Source organism: Anomaloglossus baeobatrachus, assembly GCF_048569485.1.
Source record: "Anomaloglossus baeobatrachus isolate aAnoBae1 chromosome 5 unlocalized genomic scaffold, aAnoBae1.hap1 SUPER_5_unloc_8, whole genome shotgun sequence".
Taxonomy (NCBI): Eukaryota; Metazoa; Chordata; class Amphibia; order Anura; family Aromobatidae; genus Anomaloglossus; species Anomaloglossus baeobatrachus.
In genome coordinates, this window is record NW_027441812.1 from 526,868 (window position 1) to 547,694 (window position 20,827).

The window sequence follows — 20,827 nt, forward strand, 5'->3', positions numbered from 1 at the left end:
GTCTGAGGGATGGGGAAGACCCCTGAGCCCAATCACCGGGCCTCCACCTCACCCCCCCGATACATGAGGACATCAATGGCCAGAAGATCCTAGAACTCACCTACAAGATGATTGAGCTGCTGACTGGAGAGGTGACACTGCTGGGAATGCTGGGACATTATACAGTAACGCTATGAAGGGATCGGGGGTGACGTTATCATTGTATGTGTCAGGTTCCTATAAGGTGTCAGGACGTCACCGTCTATTTCTCCATGGAGGAGTGGGAGTATTTAGAAGGACACAAAGATCTGTACAAGGACGTCATGATGGCGGTTCCCCAGCCCCTCACATCACCAGGTAATAGACAAGACTAAATACACACGGCCTATAATTATCTGTATGTAAGGAATGAATTCAGTCCCTGTATGTGTCTCCTCCAGGTCTATCCAGTAAGAGGACAACACCAGAGAGATGTCCCCGTCCTCTTCTCCCACAGGACTGTAAACAAGAAGGTCCCGATGTTCCTCAGGATGTGTTTCCTCCAGCTCTATCCAGTAAGAGATATCTACTCATATACTTTCTGCACTAATTTTGTGATTACATTTTTAGACTTTCTGCTCTGGGGTTTTTTTCACCTGTGTTTTCTTTGCTTCTGCTTCTTCTGCTGTTTGTTTCTAGTGCCTTCTTTATGTCGTTATGAAGGCAACTCAAAGACCTGCAGAGGGTTCATGAATACCCTGTTTCCCAAAAAAGACGACCTACACCAATAATAAGAGCTAGCATGATTTGTTGGGATTTTTGGAGAATGGTTGAAATAAAAGCCCTACTCCATAAATAAGACCTAGTTACAGTCAGGACTAGTGTTGGGAGGAATCAAACTGCACAATTTCTCAGGAACCGCACTCTCTTAGGGACGCCATCAGTTGTATTCTAAAGTTGATTAAGGACCTTTGATGACTTCAGAGTCATGTGACATGATGTTATTAATCTATCAACATTTCCACATCTTAAGCAGGCTTTACACGCTACAATATATCTAACGATGTGTCGGCGGGGTCATGTCGTAAGTGACGCACATCCGGCAGCGTTAGTGTTGTAGTTGCGTGTGACACCTTCGTGCGATTCCGATTGTACGCAAAAACGTTGATCGCATACACGTCATTCATATTCTAAAAATTGAACATCCGGTTGTTCAATGTTCCCGAGGCAGCACACATCGCTGTGTGTGACACCCTGGGAATGATGAACACCGCTTACCTGCGTCCCGCCGTGCTATGCGGAAGGAAGGAGGTGGGCGGGATGTTTACGTCCCGCTCATCTCCGCCCCTCCGCTTCTATTGGGCGGCCGCTGTGTGACGTCGCTGTGACGCCGAACGTCCCTCCCCTTCAGGAAGTGGATGTTCGTCGCCCACAGCGAGGTCGTATGGCAGGTAAGTACGTGTGACGGGGGTTACAGCATTGTGCGACACGGGCAACAAATTGGCCGTGCCGCAGAAGCGATGGGGGCGGGTGCAATCGCAAATGCGATCGCACGTTTTATTGAAACTTGTAAAGCAGCCTTTATTCTGGCAGATTGTGCTGGAATAACTCTTTTTCTCCTTTTGGTTTGAAGACATATTTGGATAGACCGCAAGACCCTGCTTCCTGCTTTGGTTACAAAGCCTCAGAATAGGCCATCAACGTTAAAGTCCCGGACAACACTGTTAAATATCCGACATCTGTCTCTAACTAACTATTTTATTTTCGTCTTAAGAAAAACCCTCATTGAAATTGTCTATGTTGTGTGTCATTGTTACTAGGAGAATTTTGCAGCTTCTGACTACTGGCATGGCGGCGTCAGAATCTGTGGATACTGCACTCTGCCTGCTAACTTCTTTGATATTTGTGAGCAGCTCAAGTAGACACAGGCATGAAACCACAGGCTTAGGCAGGCTAGTAAGAGTTAATCTCTGCTAGGCTGCTTGTTAATATCTTTCATTATATGCTGTAGGGGAGCCAGTGTCATTCGCTCCCCTCCTGTGTATACTGGCTGGACTATTCCATTAATGCCAGCTGTAGTTTACCTATACTGGTCTGGTCAGGTGTTGTGAATTGTTGCTGTGACCAGTTTTGGTGTTAACCCTTGTTTTCTTTTTGTTGCTGCTTTCCTACTCTTGCTTTTCTCCTTAGTCTCTCATTGTTTAATTCTGTGAGTTTGCAGTATGTCTGAATTTTGGTTTTCTTATTTGTTTTAATCTGTTTCCATCATACTCCTGGCCCTTCCTTCCCTAGGGGGATAACAGATTACATCTGGTCAGGAGAATAGTAAGGCCCAAGACTGGCATCTCCACTTACAGGAGTAATCCAGAAGTTAGAGAGAGCCTAAGGTCTCCTAGCATGAGGGACAGTATAGGAGCCCCTTGTGCCTCGCTATCCTGCATTCATATTGTGACAAATCAGATGACTAACTGTAGGACATTTCAGAGAACTGGTGCTACTGGAGAGATATTTTGGAGACCGGAATGGGAGGTCCGAATTAACGAAGATGTAGCACTAAGATCTCGAAATTAGAAAATAGATTCAGAATAATTTGTTTCCTAGTTTAATTTCTGATGTTATGGTTTAAAACACAATGTGCTTTCAAAATTTCATTAAAAACTAATAACATTGTGTTTATATTTAGCAGATGACTGTATTGGGATTACAGATGGACCTCTAATATCTTCAGAATTTATAACAGATGATGAAAGTATCACACATGATACATATGAGGAGCATGCTGTTGTCCCAGATATACCTCCAGTCCTTCCTAGGATTGATCTATCATCTGATCTTTTCAAACAAGTCCAAAATTTCAATCATCAAAAAACTCACACTGTGGAGAAGCCATTTTCATGTTCAGAATGTGGGAAATGTTTTACTAAGAAATCAAAACTTGTTGTGCATCAAAGATCTCACACAGGGGAGAAGCCATTTTCATGTTCAAAATGTGGGAAATGTTTTATTCAGAAATCAAAACTTGTTAGACATCAGAAAATTCACACCGTGGAGAAGTCATTTTCATGTTCAGAATGTGGGAAATGTTTTATTAAGAAATCAAAACTTGTTGTGCATCAAAGATCTCACACAGGGGCGAAGCCATTTTCATGTTCAGAATGTGGAAAATGTTTTTTTCAGAAATCAGACCTTGTTAGACATCAGAAAATTCACACCGTGGAGAAGTCATTTTCATGTTCAGAATGTGGGAAATGTTTTATTCAGAATTCAGAACTTGTTGTGCATCAAAAATCTCACACAGGGGCGAAGCCATTTTCATGTTCAGAATGTGGGAAATGTTTTATTCAGAAATCAAAACTTGTTGTGCATCAAAGATCTCACACAGGGGCGAAGCCATTTTCATGTTCAGAATGTGGAAAATGTTTTTTTCAGAAATCAGACCTTGTTAGACATCAGAAAATTCACACAGGGGAGAAGCCATTTTCATGTTCAGAATGTGGGAAATGTTTTATTCAGAAATCAAACTTTGTTAGACATCAAAAAATTCACACAGGGGAGAAGCCGTTTTCATGTTCAGAGTGTGGGAAATGTTTTATTCAGAAATCAGAACTTGTTGTGCATCAAAAATCTCACACAGGTGTGAAGCCATTTTCATGTTCAGAATGTGGGAAATGTTTTATTCAGAAATCAAACTTTGTTAGACATCAGAAAATTCACACAGGGGAGAAGCCGTTTTCATGTTCAGAGTGTGGGAAATGTTTTATTCAGAAATCAGAACTTGTTGTGCATCAAAAATCTCACACAGGGGCGAAGCCATTTTCATGTTCAGAATGTGGGAAATGTTTTATTAAGAAATCAGAACTTGTTGTGCATCAAAGATCTCACACAGGGGCGAAGCCATTTTCATGTTCAGAATGTGGGAAATGTTTTATTCAGAAATCAGATCTTGTTAGACATCAGAAAATTCACACAGGGGAGAAGCCATTTTCATGTTCAGAATGTGGGAAATGTTTTATTAAGAAATCGGAACTTGTTGTGCATCAAAGATCTCACACAGGGGAGAAGCCATTTTCATGTTCAGAATGTGGGAAATGTTTTATTCGGAAATTATGTCTTGGTTACCATCAAAAAAAATCACACAAAATAAACCATTTTTATGTTCTGAATGTGGAAAATGTTATTCTCAGAAATCGGATTTCGTAAAACATTTGATGAAGCCATACAGGGAAGGAACCTTTTTCATGTTTTGAATAATTGAAATGTTTAGGGCTCATGCGCACGTTGCTTTTTTTTTTTTGCGTTGCTGCAGCGTCACATTGTCAAAATTCATGTGTGCTGCTTCCCCAGCAAAGTCTATGAGAATCATGCAAAATCCGTGCGCACGATGCTTTTTTAAACACAATGTTTTGATTGTCAAAAATTTGAGAAAATCTCTGCGTTTAAAACAAAGTAGCATGTCCCTTCTTTTGTTCGTTTTGGCAGTGTTCTACACCCATTGAAATCAATGAGTTGTAGAAAAACGCTACCAAAATGCTAAGCAGTGCGTTTGCATGTTTATTTGACAATAACAAACGCAGGTCTTTCGGTCTCTCTCTCTGTCGGTCGGTCTCTCTCTCTTTGTCTCTCTCTCTCTGTCGATGTCGGTCTCTCCCTCCCACCCCCTCTCTCGTACTCCCCGATCACGGGTGCGGCGCTGCACGGCGTTCACACTGTGGCGGCTTATCTTTTGAAATTGCATGCAGCTCATTATTCAATCTCCTATTCCCTGCTTCCTCTGCCCACCGGCGCCTATGACTGGTTGCAGTCAGACACGCCCCCACGCTGAGTGACAGTTGTCTCACTGCAACCAATCACAGCTGTTGGTGGGTGTGTCTATATCGTGCAGTAAAAAAAAAAATAATTGAAAAAAACGTGAGGTCCCCCCCAATATTGATACCAGCCAGGGTAAAGCCATACGGCTGAAGGCTTGTATTCTCAGGATGGGGAGCTCCACGTTATGGGGAGCCCCCCAGCCTAACAATATCAGCCAGCAGCCGCCCGGAATTGCCGGATCTATTAGATGCGACAGTCCCGGGACTCTACCCGGCTCATCCCGAATTGCCCTGGTGCGGTGACAGTCTGGGTAATAAGGAGTTAATGGCAGCAGCCCATAGCTGCCACTAAGTCCTAGGTTAATCATGGCAGGCGTCTCCCCGAGATACCTTCCATAATTAACCTGTAAGTTAAAGAAAATAAACACACACAACGAAAAATCCTTTATTTGGAATAAAAGACAAAAGAACATCCTCTTTCACCACTTTATTAACCCCTCAAAAACATCTCCAGATTCGGTGTAATCCACGCAAGGTCCCACGACGCTTTCAGCTCTGCTACATCGGAAGCTGACAGGAGCGGCAGTAGAACACCGCCGCTCCTGTGAGCTCCATGCAGCAACTGAAGTGAGTCACGCGATCAGCTGTGCTGTCATTGAGGTTACTCGCAGCCACCGCTCTCAGTTGGAGGACTCCAGCTGTGGCTGCTGATCACCTGAGTGAAAGCACAGCTGATTGCGTGGCTCACTGCAGTCACTCAGGAGATTTGCGATCACAGGTGATTCCGTCACGTGTGACCGCAAATCAGGCTGTGAAACAGAGAGAGAGAGCTGCGCGATGTCAGTGAAATCGGGTGAAACTCTGACGTCCTGTGTCCTGGGACTAACCTCGGAGGTTCATCTGAGTTCATCACAGCACACAGAGAAAGAGCCGCGGGATGACAAGTCGGGTGAAGTTCATCCGATTTCATTCTCATCGCCCGGCTCTGTCTGTGTTTGCTGTAAGTGTGCATGTAGCAGAGCTGAATTGCTGGGGGACCGCACTGACAAAAATGCATGTAAAATTCATGCAAAATGCATCCAAAATACATGCGTTTTGGATGCATTCTTTTTGTCAACTCGCAGCGTCAAGTATGCCAGAGGGTACATTTATTTCTGCACTAGTCAGGACGCAGTGTGCGCATGAGCCCTTAATTGGTAAATCAAGTCTTGACGACCATCAGTAAACCAACAGAGTGGAGCAGCGATTTTTGCTTTCAGAATTTGCCAAAGGTTTTTAAGATTAGTCAGGTCCTGTTGTCAGATGAGTGACACGGGAGAAGCCATCATGATGTACCATAATTCAAAGGGTTTTATCCAAAAATCGGCTACAAAAGTAAGAATTGGTGAGGGAAAGAACCATTTTTTTTTTTTTTTAAAACTTATAATATTTTTTAGACCATAATACATAACTAGGCTTTGAGGAGGAATATAGGGAAAAAGATTGATGCAAAAAATGTGGTCATGAAGCACTGTTATAGGGGGATCTGCTGCTGACACTGTTACGGGGATAAAATCCCCCAATTCTGTACTAATGTTCCCCATCCTGGGCCCCTTCCAGATATACTGTATGTGTCTCCCATCCTTGTGTATATGTGCTTCATCCTGGTATAGATGTTGCCCATCTTTATCCCATCCTGATATATATGGCACTTGTCCTAGTATACTGTATATATCCCCATTCAGTAAGGTAAAAAAAAGGAGGGGTTAAATCCGCTCACCTGTTCCTAGAGCCCACGAGATTGGATCGTGCATGGATGCAGAAAGACGGCCACTCTTGTCAATAAGCATAGAATCCAGGAAGAAAACTCCAGCACAGAATCCAGGGAGTAATATAGGTAAAAATCGTAGTTTTATTTATAAATCCTTAAAAAGTCCATCATTAGGTCATTCAAACATATTCAGAGTACGCGTTTCGAGCATAGTTGCTCTTACTCCTCTCAGAAGCAACTATGCTCGAAACACGTACTCTGAATATGTTTGACCTAATGATGGACTTTTTAATGATTTATAAATAAAACTACGATTTTTACCTGTATTATTCCCTGGATTCCGTGCTTGAGCTTTCTTCCTGGATTCTATATATATATATCCCCATACTTGTATATAGCCCTCATCTTGGGCCCATTCTGTTATATATTTCCCCATAATGCTGCACACATAAGATGATGCAGCGTGTGCAGCTGCACACATCGGTGCACGGTGTTCTCTTCTGATGCTGGCAAGTGACTTCAGTATGTAAGCAGTGCATGACATTACTTCCATGCGTCCACAGTTACGCGCGGACATCAGCTGCCGGAATATTCACTGCTCCCCACGCCCGGGATTATGGGCTTGGGGAGCAGGTAATATTTTTTCTCGAATAGTCAACACATGTGACTGACCAGCCATAGCAGTAAGCCGGCGGCTGGGTGATGTGTGCCCAATATTAAAGAGAATGAATATTCACTGCTCCCCATGCTAATAATACCGCCCACATCTTGGTTGGCGCTGGCTTCACTGCCTAGAGGTGATCGGGATTATGGCGTGGGGAGCAGTGAATTTTCATTTTCTTTTTTAGCTGGCACACTGTTAGCCCTTTTGAGAGCCTTTAGGAACATTTGTGAAAGGTTTTGATACTGGATTATATTTAGATAATTCACTAATCTCAGGTTGTCCACTGCTTTATTTACTAAAAAGCGCAGCCCCAGATTGGAGATAGGAACTCTGAAGTATATCACATTGTATATAATTGTATTTAAAAACTTGTTGTTTTGTTAATAAATGCTTGTAAATATATATTCTTCATGCCTATCTTACTCTATTGTCTAGATGTGATGATTTTGCCTCAGAACCTCTGGAGATGGGACAGAGCTATAGACATTTCGCACAAAATACCTACGCTGGGATTTTGGGAATTAAATGCCAATCTGTCACTAAGTGTTTAACCCTTAATTAAAAATCAGAATAATATATAAAGACAGTGCCACATTAGGTACGGGAAAGTACCAAGCGAACGAAGTAAGGGAGGGAAAACCCTGTGTCTAGGGAAGGGGGAGATGGTGACCACTGACCAAGCCTAACGCTGGGCCCTGGATTCCCTCACCACGCTGAGCCGGATAAATAATCCTAGTCTGACCCTGATCAGGGCCCTAGGTAGAGAGCGGTTCAGATGAGCTCTTTGTCAAAATCACTAGGCACTAAAGGACACACAGGGATAACAAAGAAAGGAAAACAACAAACAACTTATCGCAAGACGACTGAGTAAGAAGTTCAGTAAATAGCAGCTACTATCCTACTGATGCGTGCAAGTCGCCTGCTTGCATCCAGACTTTGTGAAGGAAATGAATAATTCCAGCACAAGTCCAGAGAAAATGAGTGTATATAAACCCAAGGGGAAATAAAGACTATTAGCAACTGAAGTAAAGAGGAGCTTCCCTGGGTCCTAAAAAAACAACAAGGATGAAAACCCAGCAGAGGAGATATCAGTACACTGAATACTGGCAGCTGGAAAATTAAAATGTCAGCGAGTATTTTGCACACACAACTGCTGTGACCTTCTATTGCCGGACACCAAAGGTCTGTCTGTTACCCATGACCGATAGGGACTCTGATTCCAATGATGTGTCATTTACTGGGCTGCTTGTTGTAGCTTTGATAAAAACACTGTATTATCCCTAGTGGATTATCACTAGAGAACTAGTAAAACTACTGCCATGTATCCTCCATCTCCATTAGCTCTGTATAACCCACCATCACTTGATTGGCAGCTTTCTGTCTATGCTCATTGTACACAGCTGCCAATCAGTGGTGTGGGTGAGGTTATACATAGAGCAGTATTTCGAGAACTGGTAGATCTTAAGCAAATAAAAATGATCTTTATCAAAACTTCAGCAAGCAGCCAAGTAAGTGACACATCGCTGGAATCAGGATCTCTGCTTATATAGTTTGATTGGACACACGTTACAAGTAGCTTTGTTTCTCTTAATCTATAAATCACATCCGAAGCCATACGCTATTAAATGTTATATATTTAATCTGAAAAGTAGGCAGTGTTTATAAAAATATACATATTACAAAGGAGAACAAAAATAATAATACAGTATATACAATTACATTAAATAAAAGGGAATAACCAAAGGGAAATTGATGAACTTGGGTCACAGAAATTACTTTTGATTTCTGGAGGGAAGGACTCCAATGGAACGTGGAGCAATCCTACACAGCAATGTTCCTTTCACTGAACAAGGATGATAGTCTGCATTAGTTTTTTATAAACACAAGTTACACCCACATACTTCTCCTCTGGTGACTCATAACGCGGCTGAACTTCAGATACTTATAGGATGTGTCTAAGTCTTAGAAAATGATGACCTCTCAATTCATATTTTCTATAAGGGGGAAAGGATTTGCATTTGTCTATTTTTCTATTCAACTGCTGCTCTTATCTCTACCGGACATAAATCTGTCCTTTTCTGTATTCTTGTGCATTTGAGCTGAGATTGGCCTCACATCTGCTAGAGGATTCTCTATAGTTACCTGTTTCCAAAGGAGGGAGTCAGATTCATAATCATCTTATTGAGTCTTTATGGATTTTATCATTTCTATGAGACAGGATTACATATTGATGTTTTTCCATAATCAAGGTTTTATCCCCTTGAAAGTCGAGCTCAGTTTTTTGGACACTTGCCTCAACTTGGTGCTTGAAGAGTTCAATAAAATCAGACATTTTACACTCCCATCTACAGAAAATAACCTAAATAAAAAAGAAAAGGTTGCACTTCCGGATCCGGTCCTGGCTGAGGTGGAGGCATAGAGGAGAAGCTCCCACCACCCCCTGGAAAAATCAGTCTGACAGAAGCCCCCCCGCACCAGAGATCGGGACGAGAGTGATCCAGCTGGGAAGCGGAGGTCAGCAGCAATGGACAGGTACCTGCTGCAGAGCGCCAGCGGCGTTGAGAGGCCCGGGAGAGGCGGTGACGCTGCAGACATGAGAGGAGTGGAGGAGATGAATATGGCACTGGCAAGCCTGCCGGTGGCGGAGCCAGAGGTGCAGGGGAGAGACGCGATGGATCTGTGTCAGAGCGGGAGGCAGCAAGAGGCGAATAAAGGAGAAGGACAAAATTCAAGCAATAAATCCCCACCAAGAGCCAGACAGGTGATAGTCAAATACCTCGACTACAAGCACAAAGAAGAAATACTGAAAGCATTTAGAGAACGAAAACGGCCTTTACAATACCAAGGAAATAGACTGTTGATCTTTGGAGACTACTCTGTTGATGTATCTAAACGTAGGAAGGAACTCAGCAAACTTTGCACATTTCTGTACAACAAAAGAGTAAAATGCCAACTGCTTTACCCAGCAATATTAAATTACCTACCCTCGGTGGTAAGGGGAGGGGGAAGAGAAGCCCCCCTTTCTTCTTCCTCTTCTTCTCCCCTCTACCTTCTCTCTTCTATGTTCTCTCTTGTAATCTCTTCTCTCCTCTTTTCTCTCCTCTCTCTTCGATGTTCTCTTCTCTCTCTCTTCTCTACTCTTCCCTGCTCCCATTCTCTTTCCCTCTTCTCGGCTCTGCTCTTCTTCTCTCTCTTCTTTTCTCTGCTCTGCTCTCTTTCTCTTGATTCTCTGCTGTGTTGTTCTCTCTCTCTCTCTCTCTCTGCTCTTCTTCTCTCTCTTTTTCTCTGCTCTTCTCTTCTTCTCTCTCTTTGGTTTGCTTTACAGATTCAAGTACAGTGGATCTGACCGGGTTGGCAGGAAGGTTCCATAAAACCAGGACTAATCCAGTGGATGAACTCTCGTTAAGGTCCTACTACTCATAACATAGTGTTTTAACCCTTGCATAATACTTAAGGCCGTTGTGTTTTACTCGGGGGATAAAGCATAGAACTTGTTTATTTGGGGGGTGACTAGGGAGATTCATATTTTGGCCAGGAAGAAGGGAAGTCACTAGCATGGCAAAAAGGGCCGAAAGTCCCGTCAAAAGGATAACTTGTTCTATTGTTGTAGGATTTATATTTTACATATTTTGTTTAAGAGTTTACATACAAGTTGGGGAAAAGAAATGCCATTCTGGCGGAACCACATGTGAAGGCAATGTTGATAGTCGTGTCTCTCCTACAGACGGGGACCTGAAGGGTGGTATTGACAAGAGCAAATTATCTAGACAAACATGGTGCAACTAACAACGTGGAATGTTAAGGGCCTAAGATCACTTAACAAATGAGCAATGATACTAAGACATTTGAAAAGATTAAAAACAGATATTGCTCTACTACAAGAAACCCACTTAGGGAGGGAAGATTTTTTTCGCATGAAAAAATACTGGGTGGGCTCAGTGTATGGGGCAGCGGCACAAGGAAGGAAGGCGGGCACAATGATTTTGATAAATAAACAGCTTAGCCACGAAGTAGTGGCTCAGTAAGAAGATGACCAGGGAAGATGGCAACATTTAACAATCACTAGCCCAGCGGGAACACTCAGTATATATAATATTTATGGCCCAAACGCGAAGCAGAATCAGTTTCATGACACCATAAAAGCCATAATCCTCTCAGACAAGGAACCTAACATCATAGTGGCGTCGGACTTCAATGCAGTGCCAGACTCAGCAGATAATAGACGCAAGGGAGAAGGTGAGTCAGGATCCGGGGACAAAGGTTCAGTCCATAGAGATGTCTCACTTAAGGATGTTGGCTTAAAAGACATCTGGAGACTAACTCACCCGCACGACAGAGAGCATACGCACTTCTCTCACCCGCACAACAGTTGGTCTCGTATAGACCAGATTTGGTTGTCTATGGAACTTGTGAATGGTGTACAAAACTGCACGATTGAGAGCATGGTGATCTCAGATCATAGTCCGGTGAGAGTGGACCTTAGAGAGAAATTCAAGAGAGGATCAGACATCATTTGGAGATTCCCGTCGTTTCTCCTTAGACAGGATCATTTTCACAAGATAATAAAAGAATGGTGGGAAGAGTTCTAAGAGGATAACAAGGAACACAGGGCGACCCCAATATTATTTTGGGAAACTGCGAAAGCGGTCTTGAGAGGGCGCTTGGTGGGGTATGCGGCCATGGTCAAACGGAAGACGAATGTGAACTACAACTTCCACAGCGAGGCAGTGCGACTAGCGTATACTAATTATCTGGCAGACAGGTCTAACATGGCAAAAGACAGGTGGTTGGCAGCCAAGAGAGATTTTTTTTTTTGTTTTAAACACCAATTTTTATTCCAAATTTTCATGTGCATTACATCTTATGAAACAATATAGCAAGTATGAATTCACTATTTCCATTAACAGGTTATTGTCAAGTAACTAGTAACTATTCCCCCGTTTCCCTTGTTTCCCCCCCCTTAACTGTGTTTCGCCTTCCTTCTATTCTAAAATAACCCCAACAGCTTAGCACACTTTTCCTCCTGCCTAGCCCACACGAAGAACACCCAACAACGCCACATTTTGTCATTTTATCATCACCCCATGTCTCTGAATGAATCATTTGCCTTCTTATCACACCTTCACATTATGGCTGCTTTAATTTCCCCAATGTTCCCTTAATGTCCTCTAGTAGATACCACTCTGTGTACTTGAAGGGGGTAACTATTGTTTGTATTTCTGTAGCTTCACATTGTTTTTCCATGCATTTTCTCAATTTTTTAAAGAATGCGTCGGTCAAACCGTCTTTGTTTTTTTCTGCTGTCCTCTGTTCGATTCTAAGTAGCACTTTAATCTGCCTCATTACCTCGTCTTCTGACGGAACGTTCCCTTTGAGCCATTTGCCCAGTAAAGCCCTTTTTCCAATTATGGCTATACTATGGAACAGCTTTGTTATTCTATCTCTTTTTTCACTCGCTCTTGCCATTTGTTCAACATGGTCATCATGAAAAATCCATATCAATGGGTCCATCGCCAACTCTACCCCCCATATATTAGTTATTAGCGCCTGCATTTTTTTCCAGAATTTTTGGCTCTCTGGGCATTGCCAAATCCCATGTAACAGATCCGTGTTTAACGTCTTACATTTGGGACAATGTACTATCTTATTAACCTTCTGTTTGTTTGGTATGTTGAAGCCATAGATCGCCCTGTGCATCAGTCTAAACTGTGTGTCCCTCCAGCTCTCATTAACCACCTCTTTTCTCATTCTCATCCATCCTCTTAGTATCTTATCCCCTGCTGTCTCATCTCCCAATTGTCTCACCCATGTTCCCAGGGTCTTATCCGTGCTAAAGGGAACTAACACCTCTTGCAAAGCTTTGTACAGTGAAGTTATGTAAATCTCCCGCTGCTCCTGCATAATAAGTTGGTCCATGTCATTCATCTCTTGTTCCTTCCCGACATCTCTCAGTAGCTGCATTATACCTTTCTCTGTCTGTTTATATTGTATAAGGCTGGTTTCACACTACGTTTATTTAACATCCGTCCTTAACGTTATTTTAGCGGAAATACGGATCCTGCTTTTACAGCAAATAACGTATGCAAACGCATCTGTTATTTTGCAGGATCCTGCACTGGATGTTTAGGGGCGGGCATTGGAGTCATGTGATCGGGAGTGAGGGGAACTAGACTGGGAGCCGGCTTCTGACAGCTGCAGACACTGGTAACCAAGGTAAACATCGGCCTTGGATACCCGATATTTATCTTGGTTACGAGTGTCTGCAGCTGCTAGGAGCCGGGCTCCCTGCACACGTAACCAACGTAAACATCGGGTAACTAAGAGAAGTGGTTACGCGATATTTACCTTGGTTACGAGTGTCCGCAGCTTTCAGGTGGGAGAGAGAGGGAGGAGAGGAAGGGGGAAAGACAGAGATAGAGAGAGAGGGTGAGGGAGGGAGGAGGAGAGACAGACAGATCACGCGAGACTGGTTCTGGGCATGCTCAGTACTTTCTGGGCATGCTCAGTACAAAAGCAGGATCCTGTCTATCAGCATGCCAGCGTTCACCTGCGTTTGCGTGCTGTTTAGTCAGGATCCAGCAATTTGCAGTATTTGGACGCAGCTCAAAAACGCTACAAGTAGCGTTTTTGAAACATGTTAAAAAACTGCAAGTCACCGGATCCTCACTATAACGCACGCAAACGCAGGTGAACGGATGTTAACGCGAGTCCATTGCAAATGCATTGAAATGAAAACGCATTTGCACTGGATCCGTACTTCCGCTAAAATAACGTTTTCAACGGATGTTAAAAAGACGTAGTGTGAAACCAGCCTAACTTGGAATGGAGATAGCCCATATTTTGTCACAATTTCTTGATAGGACAACCATCTATTTTCCGTCTCATGAAGCAGATCTTTCACTCCTTTTATACCTTTTGTCCTCCATTCTATAAATTTGTTTTCCCTGCCCGCTGGGAATTCCGGGAAACTCCATATGTTTAAGTATTTAGAAATTCTCCAGGGTAAGTTGAATTTTTTTTCTCACCGCCTTCCACGCCATCACTGTATCTCTGCATATTAGTGAGTTTTTAATGTGCCGTGGTATGTTAGCAAGTGACGTATGCAATATTGCCCCCAAATCCCAGGGTTTACAGAACTCGCCTTCCAATCTCACGTCCGAGTAACCGTTTGTCTTCCTTAACCAGTCTATTACATGCCTCATGAGGCACGCCAGATTGTACCCTCTAATGTCTGGCATTTTAATACCCCCCTTCTCCAGCGTCTGCATTAATTTCTCAGCTTTTATTCTTGGCCTTTTTCCCCTCCACAAGAAGGTCGAAAACGCCTTGTTCAGGCTGTTTACGTCTGTGTGTTTTAATAATATAGGGATAGTCTGCATTGGATATAGTAGTTTTGAGAAACTCATCATTTTTAGAAGATGGTTCCTACCCAGTAGTGATAATGGAAGCCCCTACCACATCTTCAGTTCCCGTTCTATTTTTGTTATCAGTGGTTTAAAATTTAACTCATATAACGATGCAGGTTGGCGTCCCACTTGGATTCCCAGATATTTAACGTGGGTTCTCGCTATTGGTATCCCATGGACATTGTCTCCTATTCCCTGAGCTGCTAACACCATTGTGCTCTGTTGGTGTAGAAACACTATTTCACATTTTGCCTTATTTAATTTAAAACCTGCCAAGTTTCCGAATTCCTCTATTCGTTGTAGTGTCATTGGGAGTTCCTTGTGGGGTTTATTCATAAATAATATAATGTCGTCCGCAAACAGGGCTGTCCGTAGCACCTCCCCTCCAATGTTGATACCTTCAAAGCAATTTCCCTCATTCAACATTCTTGATAGGGGCTCGATCGCCAGGTTGAACAGGAGGGGGGACAATGGGCACCCCTGTCTAGTCCCTTTAGTCAATGAGAAAGGTCTTAACAGAAATCCTGGTGTCGCCACCCTGGCTTTAGGATTCGCATATAATACTCTAATGAATGTTCTAAATGCTCCCTGAATGCCTACCTCATCCATTACTGTTTCCAGCCTTGACCACTTTACATTATCAAATGCTTTTTCGGCATCTAATGTGATCATGGCTGTAAATGCCCCCTTCTGTAGTTGTCCGTGCCTATTGGCATCCATTACTAGCATGTTTTTTCTTATATTGGTCACCGCCGATCTCCCCTTTACAAACCCTGATTAGGCGGGAGAGATTGCTCTCGGCAATATCTCCGCCAGTCTGTTGGCCATCAATTTGGCCAGTAATTTTAGGTCCTGGTTGATCAAAGAGATCGGTCTATAATTTGCTGGATTATCTAGGTTTTTCTCTCCCTTAGGTATGAGTTTTATATATGCCGTGTTGAGGTGACTCGATATTTCAGTGCTCCCAATATTTTGTTAAACATACCTGTCAATATCGGTGAGATCTGCTCCTTCATCACTTTATAGAATTCCCCATTGAACCCATCGGGTCCCGGAGCTTTATGCACGTTTAACTCTCCTATCACCTTTTGGACTTCTTCTATTGTGACTTCTGCATTCAGACTAGTCAGCTCCTCTGTGCTGAGTCGGGTGAGGTTTATTTGTTTCAGCCATTCTGCCCCTCCTTCACCACTTTCATTCCCCTTACCATACAGTTTTTCATAGTAATCCCCCAAGATCTGGTTAATTTCCTGTGGTTTTGTGGATTTGTTCCCCTCCTGTCCAGTCATGCTGGTTATTGAAGTCATTGGTCGCCTTCCTTTAGCCAAATTGGCCAGTAATTTCCCTGCTTTATTAGCGTACCTGTGCAAGTCAAGCTCCATTTGTGACCGTACTAGCTCTTCCCTTTTTCCTGCCCAAAGCTCGAACTTTTGTTTCGCCCCCTTCCATTCCTCTTTTGCTTTTTGGGACATAGAGAAAAATATATGAAATATTTGGAAACTAAGCGTATCACTAGCTTCTTGGTATTGTGTATGTGTATGTCTCTTGATTGTAGCAGCATACCCCATTAGCCTCCCTCTCAGCACTGCTTTTGCTGCTTCCCAAAATAACATTACATCCGTCTCATGTTCACTATTACTATTACTATACTCTTCCCACCAGCCCTTCAGTATTTTAACAAAGTCCGTATCCCTAAGTAAAAAGGACGGGAACCTCCACAAATAGTCCGATCCCCTCTGAACTGTGTCATTTATTTCTAAGGTCACCGGGCTGTGGTCTGATATCACCATGTTCTCAATATCTACATCTTTGACCCTACTCAAAAATGATTGGTCAACCAGAATATAATCAATTCTTGACCATGCGTCATGCGGATGTGAGTAGTGAGTGAATTCACGATCATATGGGTGCTGTAGCCTCCAACTGTCCTTCAGATTTGTGTCTTCCAGCAGCCTAGCCATTAAGCCTTTTGTCGTTCTTGTCTGCCCACCTTGACCCCTGTTATGTCGCCTATCCTCTTCCCCTAAGACCACCGCATTGAAATCTCCTCCCACTATTTTGTTCCGTTCTGTGTCCATTCCCACTTTACTTGTGATGAGTTTGAAAAACGAGTTCTGTTCATTGTTGGGGGCATATATGTTGTGTATGCTAAACTCACCCTGCGGGCTGTTTCATTTTATATGGACATATCTACCTTCCTCATCGCTATCTTGGGAAGTTATCGTATGGTTGAAATGTTTGTTTAATAGAATCATGACCCCTGCTTTCCTTCCCGAGGAGCCCGAACCAACTACTTTTCCTACCCATAATTTCTGCATTCGGAAAAAATCTTCCCGTAGTAAATGCGTTTCCTGCAGCAGTGCGATATCTACCTTCAATCTTTTAAGATGTCTCAGAACCATCATGCGCTTGTGAGGTGATTTCAGACCTTTCACGTTCCATGTCACTATTTTAACCATAGTCCCCGTTGCTCATGCTTTTTGCATCGCTATGTGTCCCCCCGTGTGCGTGGCTTTGTGTTCCTTCTAACTTCGCTGCGCGCTTACAACTATGTATTGCCTGGGCGCAACCTTGTGTCCCAATCTTGGCATTAACTATAAACCTGTTGGCTACCCCCCCAACTGCCCTCAATTGTCTTTCAGTATGTTTATAGCGTTGTTTTCCCTGAACCCAACTATTCAACCTAGATCTATTGTCAACTAACAACCCCTCAACTGTCCCCCCTTTACAATCAATCGTCTCATCACTTCCATTTTTTCTGTGATGCTCCTGGCTCCGCAATGCCCTCTCAGCCAACTGATTAACATTTACATATAGCCTGTCCCCCATTGTTCTGTTATCTAACACACCAGAGCAAGGCCTTCCTGGTCAATATCCGTGCCAGCATACAATACCCCCTCCCTCATTGCCCATACATATTATTTGTTGCCTCTGATCCTCCGCCATCTTGTGCTCCATGTGCTCTCCCTCTGCAGCACCCTGCTTCTTCAGCTGTCTGCCGCTGCTCCGGAGGAGGTACCGCTCCATGCACGGTCACCTCCCGCTCCTTGCCTCCCGTTTTATGCCTCCTCCCGCGGCTGTGGGGCTCTTTTAGTCGGTGTGTGGGGCTGAGGAACTCTGTCTCCCGCATCCTCACATCACAGCGCCAGAACCAGAAGTCCCTACACCTGATTTTATCACAACTCTAATGGATCTCTTCTTGTCTTGGGTCCATAATCTATCACCAGGAGGCCTTTAACAAGATTTCCCTTACACATGGATCTGATTACCTTCAGTAACACAGAGTAGCACTTTTACGGCTTCAAATACCAACAAATAAGACAATACCAGTTACCTACACGTATGTGTTACCCTTAAAACGTCACTTACACCCTCAAACTAATGAGCTGGTTCAGGTCAGATAATGTTTTTCCCACCATGAGCCCTTATTTGTATAAGGTTCCTGTACCCATTGTTCCCTTATCATGGTTATTTCCCATGTATCAGCCCCAATCTAGAAATTCTCCATAAGGGGTGCTTCACACACAGCGAGATCGCTGCTGAAATCGCTGCTGAGTCACGGTTTTTGTGACGCAGCAGTGACGTCATTAGCGATCTCGCTGTGTGTGACACTGAGTTGTGATCGCTGCTCGTTACACACAGCCCTGGTTCGTTTTTTTTATTGTTGCTCTCCCGCTGTGAGGCACAGATCGCTGTGTGTGACAGCGAGAGAGCGACGAAATGAAGCGAGCAGGAGCTGGCGTCTGGCAGCTGCGGTAAGCAGTAACCAGGGTAAACATTGGGTAACCAAGGTGGTTACCCGATATTTACCTTCGTTACCAGCCTCCGCCGCTCTCACGCTGCCGGCTCCTGCTATCTGCACATGTAGCTGCAGTACACATCGGGTTAATTAACCCGATGTGTACTGTAGCTAGGAGAGCAGGGAGCCTACTCAAGAAGTAGGAGGGCACCAAATCTTAGGATCACCCCTGGCACTGAAAGCTAATAATTAATAGAGAGAAAAGAAGTGCCAAAAAACTGAGGGATCACCATATACATAATTAATCAAAAATGTTTTATTGTATATCAAAGAACATAAAAAGCACATTTGTGTCAGACAACACCAAATGGTATCACAACAACCATAGAAAAATTTTAAAAACATTTAAAAAACATACAAAAAGTAGATCATGTGATTCCCTATATAAAATGGACCAAGATTCTAATCAAGCTAGCTGGTATAATGAACAGATCAGAAGTTAGTTAAATTTTCAAAGCACATGATGTTACAACATAGCAAAAAATGTGCTATAGCGCTTCACAAATAATTATAATACATATTGAACCCAGCAACAGCTTATAGTGCAGTCATAATAGACCCTGATACTTAGACAAAGCAACCTTGTGCAGAGAAATTATAAAAAAAACCCAATATCTCAACTAGCATAACCCCAGGTTGAACCTCAGCACCCCAATTCCCAGAGCTGCAGCCTGATAATCCCCAGCCCTGGGCTGAGAAAATGAGTGCAAAAAATAGCCCTCCTCAAGGAGACAGATCTTTAACTTGACTCGTGTGTCTATGCACCAAAGTCCAAAGGGTTAAAGCAGGATAATGTAAAGCACAAAGCTGTTTGAAGGTCCAGGGAATCACCTTACCCACCCGACGCGTGTGTCACACTTGGTGACTTTCTCAAGGGCAAAAAAAAGTAATGAGTAACCTTGTGCTCTGGTTGTTTAAATACAGCATATGCAATAAAGTCTACACTCCTCACCTGAGACCGATAACAAATAGCTGTGTTCCTAGCAGGAGATCCGTGGGCAGTGCTCTGTGACCATTTGCATATGGGCACTCCCCCAGCACCCGGTATAATACTACGCAGGTGCATAACGCTACAGCCATCCATCATAGAACCATTGCTTTGCAAGCGCAGTGGATAGGTGTCTCCACAAAAAAAAAAAAAAAGTGTATAGGCAGCGCGTATCTTCTAGTTCATGTTTAGTATGTCCCTGCAGGCTAGACAATCACATAGCATTTGCTTAAGACTAAAATACGAAGTCTTTCTTTACAGTTGTCAATTTTAGACAGAGAGAATGCAAGAATAGACGCAATAAAGCGCCAACCCCACAACACACACTAAATTATTACCACATCTACTGAAATTGATAATAAAGTGTTATTTTACACATAAGACTGGCAACACAAACCTATCTATTCAAGGGAGGAGCATATCCTGAGTATTATTATAACGACAGGCCCACTTTTCCAGCCTTATACACCCAATGCAAGGGGGAGGTGGTGGGGAAAGGCGAGAGGAAGGGTTTGATTTTAACCAATGCATACCCCAATTTAATCCAAAACTGCATTTGTACACATGTGAAAGGTTTGCAAAACAAATGCAGTAGAATAAAATAAGTCAGCCTAGGTGTGAAGTCCCATGTTTTTAAACAGGCATGTACATTTATAAGCAGAGAAAAACGCTCACGGAAATATAAACACATAAGCCAAGACAGTGGCCTCAGAGCATAGACACAATTTTCTAAACAATATACCAAGGTGATGTGTGACACAAATCCATAACAAAATCACATATCAATAGCACACTTTAACCAGGCAAAAAGTTCTTCTATACAATCTAGAGGGGCGGGTTCAGAGGCTGGAAAATCCAGGCATGTCGACCCACAGTACTCAATATGAAAAAAGGTCCTTTATGGAGAAGGTTTCAAAGATATTTCCACTTCTATCCCACTCATCTTCATGGCACAAGAGAGGAGTCCCAACAAAGTTGAATGACCTATAGAGGAGAAAAACGTAACGGGGGGGGGTGGGATTGGGGGGCTTGAAAGGGAATTGTGGTGCTCAGGTTTAACCTGGGGTTATGCTAGTTGAGATATTGGGGTTTCTATAATTTCTCTGCACAAGGCTGCTTTGTCTAAGTATCAAGGTATATTATGACTGCATTACAAGCGCTACAGCACATTTTTTGCTATGTTGCAACACCAAGTGCTTTGAAAATTTAACTAACTTCTGATCTGTTTATTATACCAGCTAGCTTGGTTAGTATCTTGGTCCATTTTATATAGGGAATCACATGGTTTCCTTTTTGTATGTTTTTAAATGTTTTTAAAATTTGTCTATGGTTGTTGTGATACCATTTGGTGTTGTGTGACACAAATGTGCTTTTTATGTTCCTTGATATACAATAAAATATTTTTGATTAATTATGTATATGGTGATCCCTCAGTTTTTTGGCACTTCTTTTCT

At 43.0% G+C, this 20,827-nt stretch overlaps 1 protein-coding gene across 1 annotated transcript in view; it reads left to right on the top strand.

The window, feature by feature from the left end:
* Positions 1 to 2,634: 2,634 nt before the first annotated feature.
* LOC142259329 (uncharacterized) overlaps positions 2,635 to 20,827 on the top strand; it is a gene marked incomplete at its 5' end in the record, with an annotated part of 130,824 nt that continues 112,631 nt past the window's right edge. The window contains 3 exon segments of the mRNA XM_075331796.1: positions 2,635 to 4,154; positions 10,819 to 10,922; positions 11,339 to 11,646. Of these exon segments, the coding sequence (XP_075187911.1) occupies positions 2,635 to 4,154; positions 10,819 to 10,922; positions 11,339 to 11,646 (1,932 nt within the window).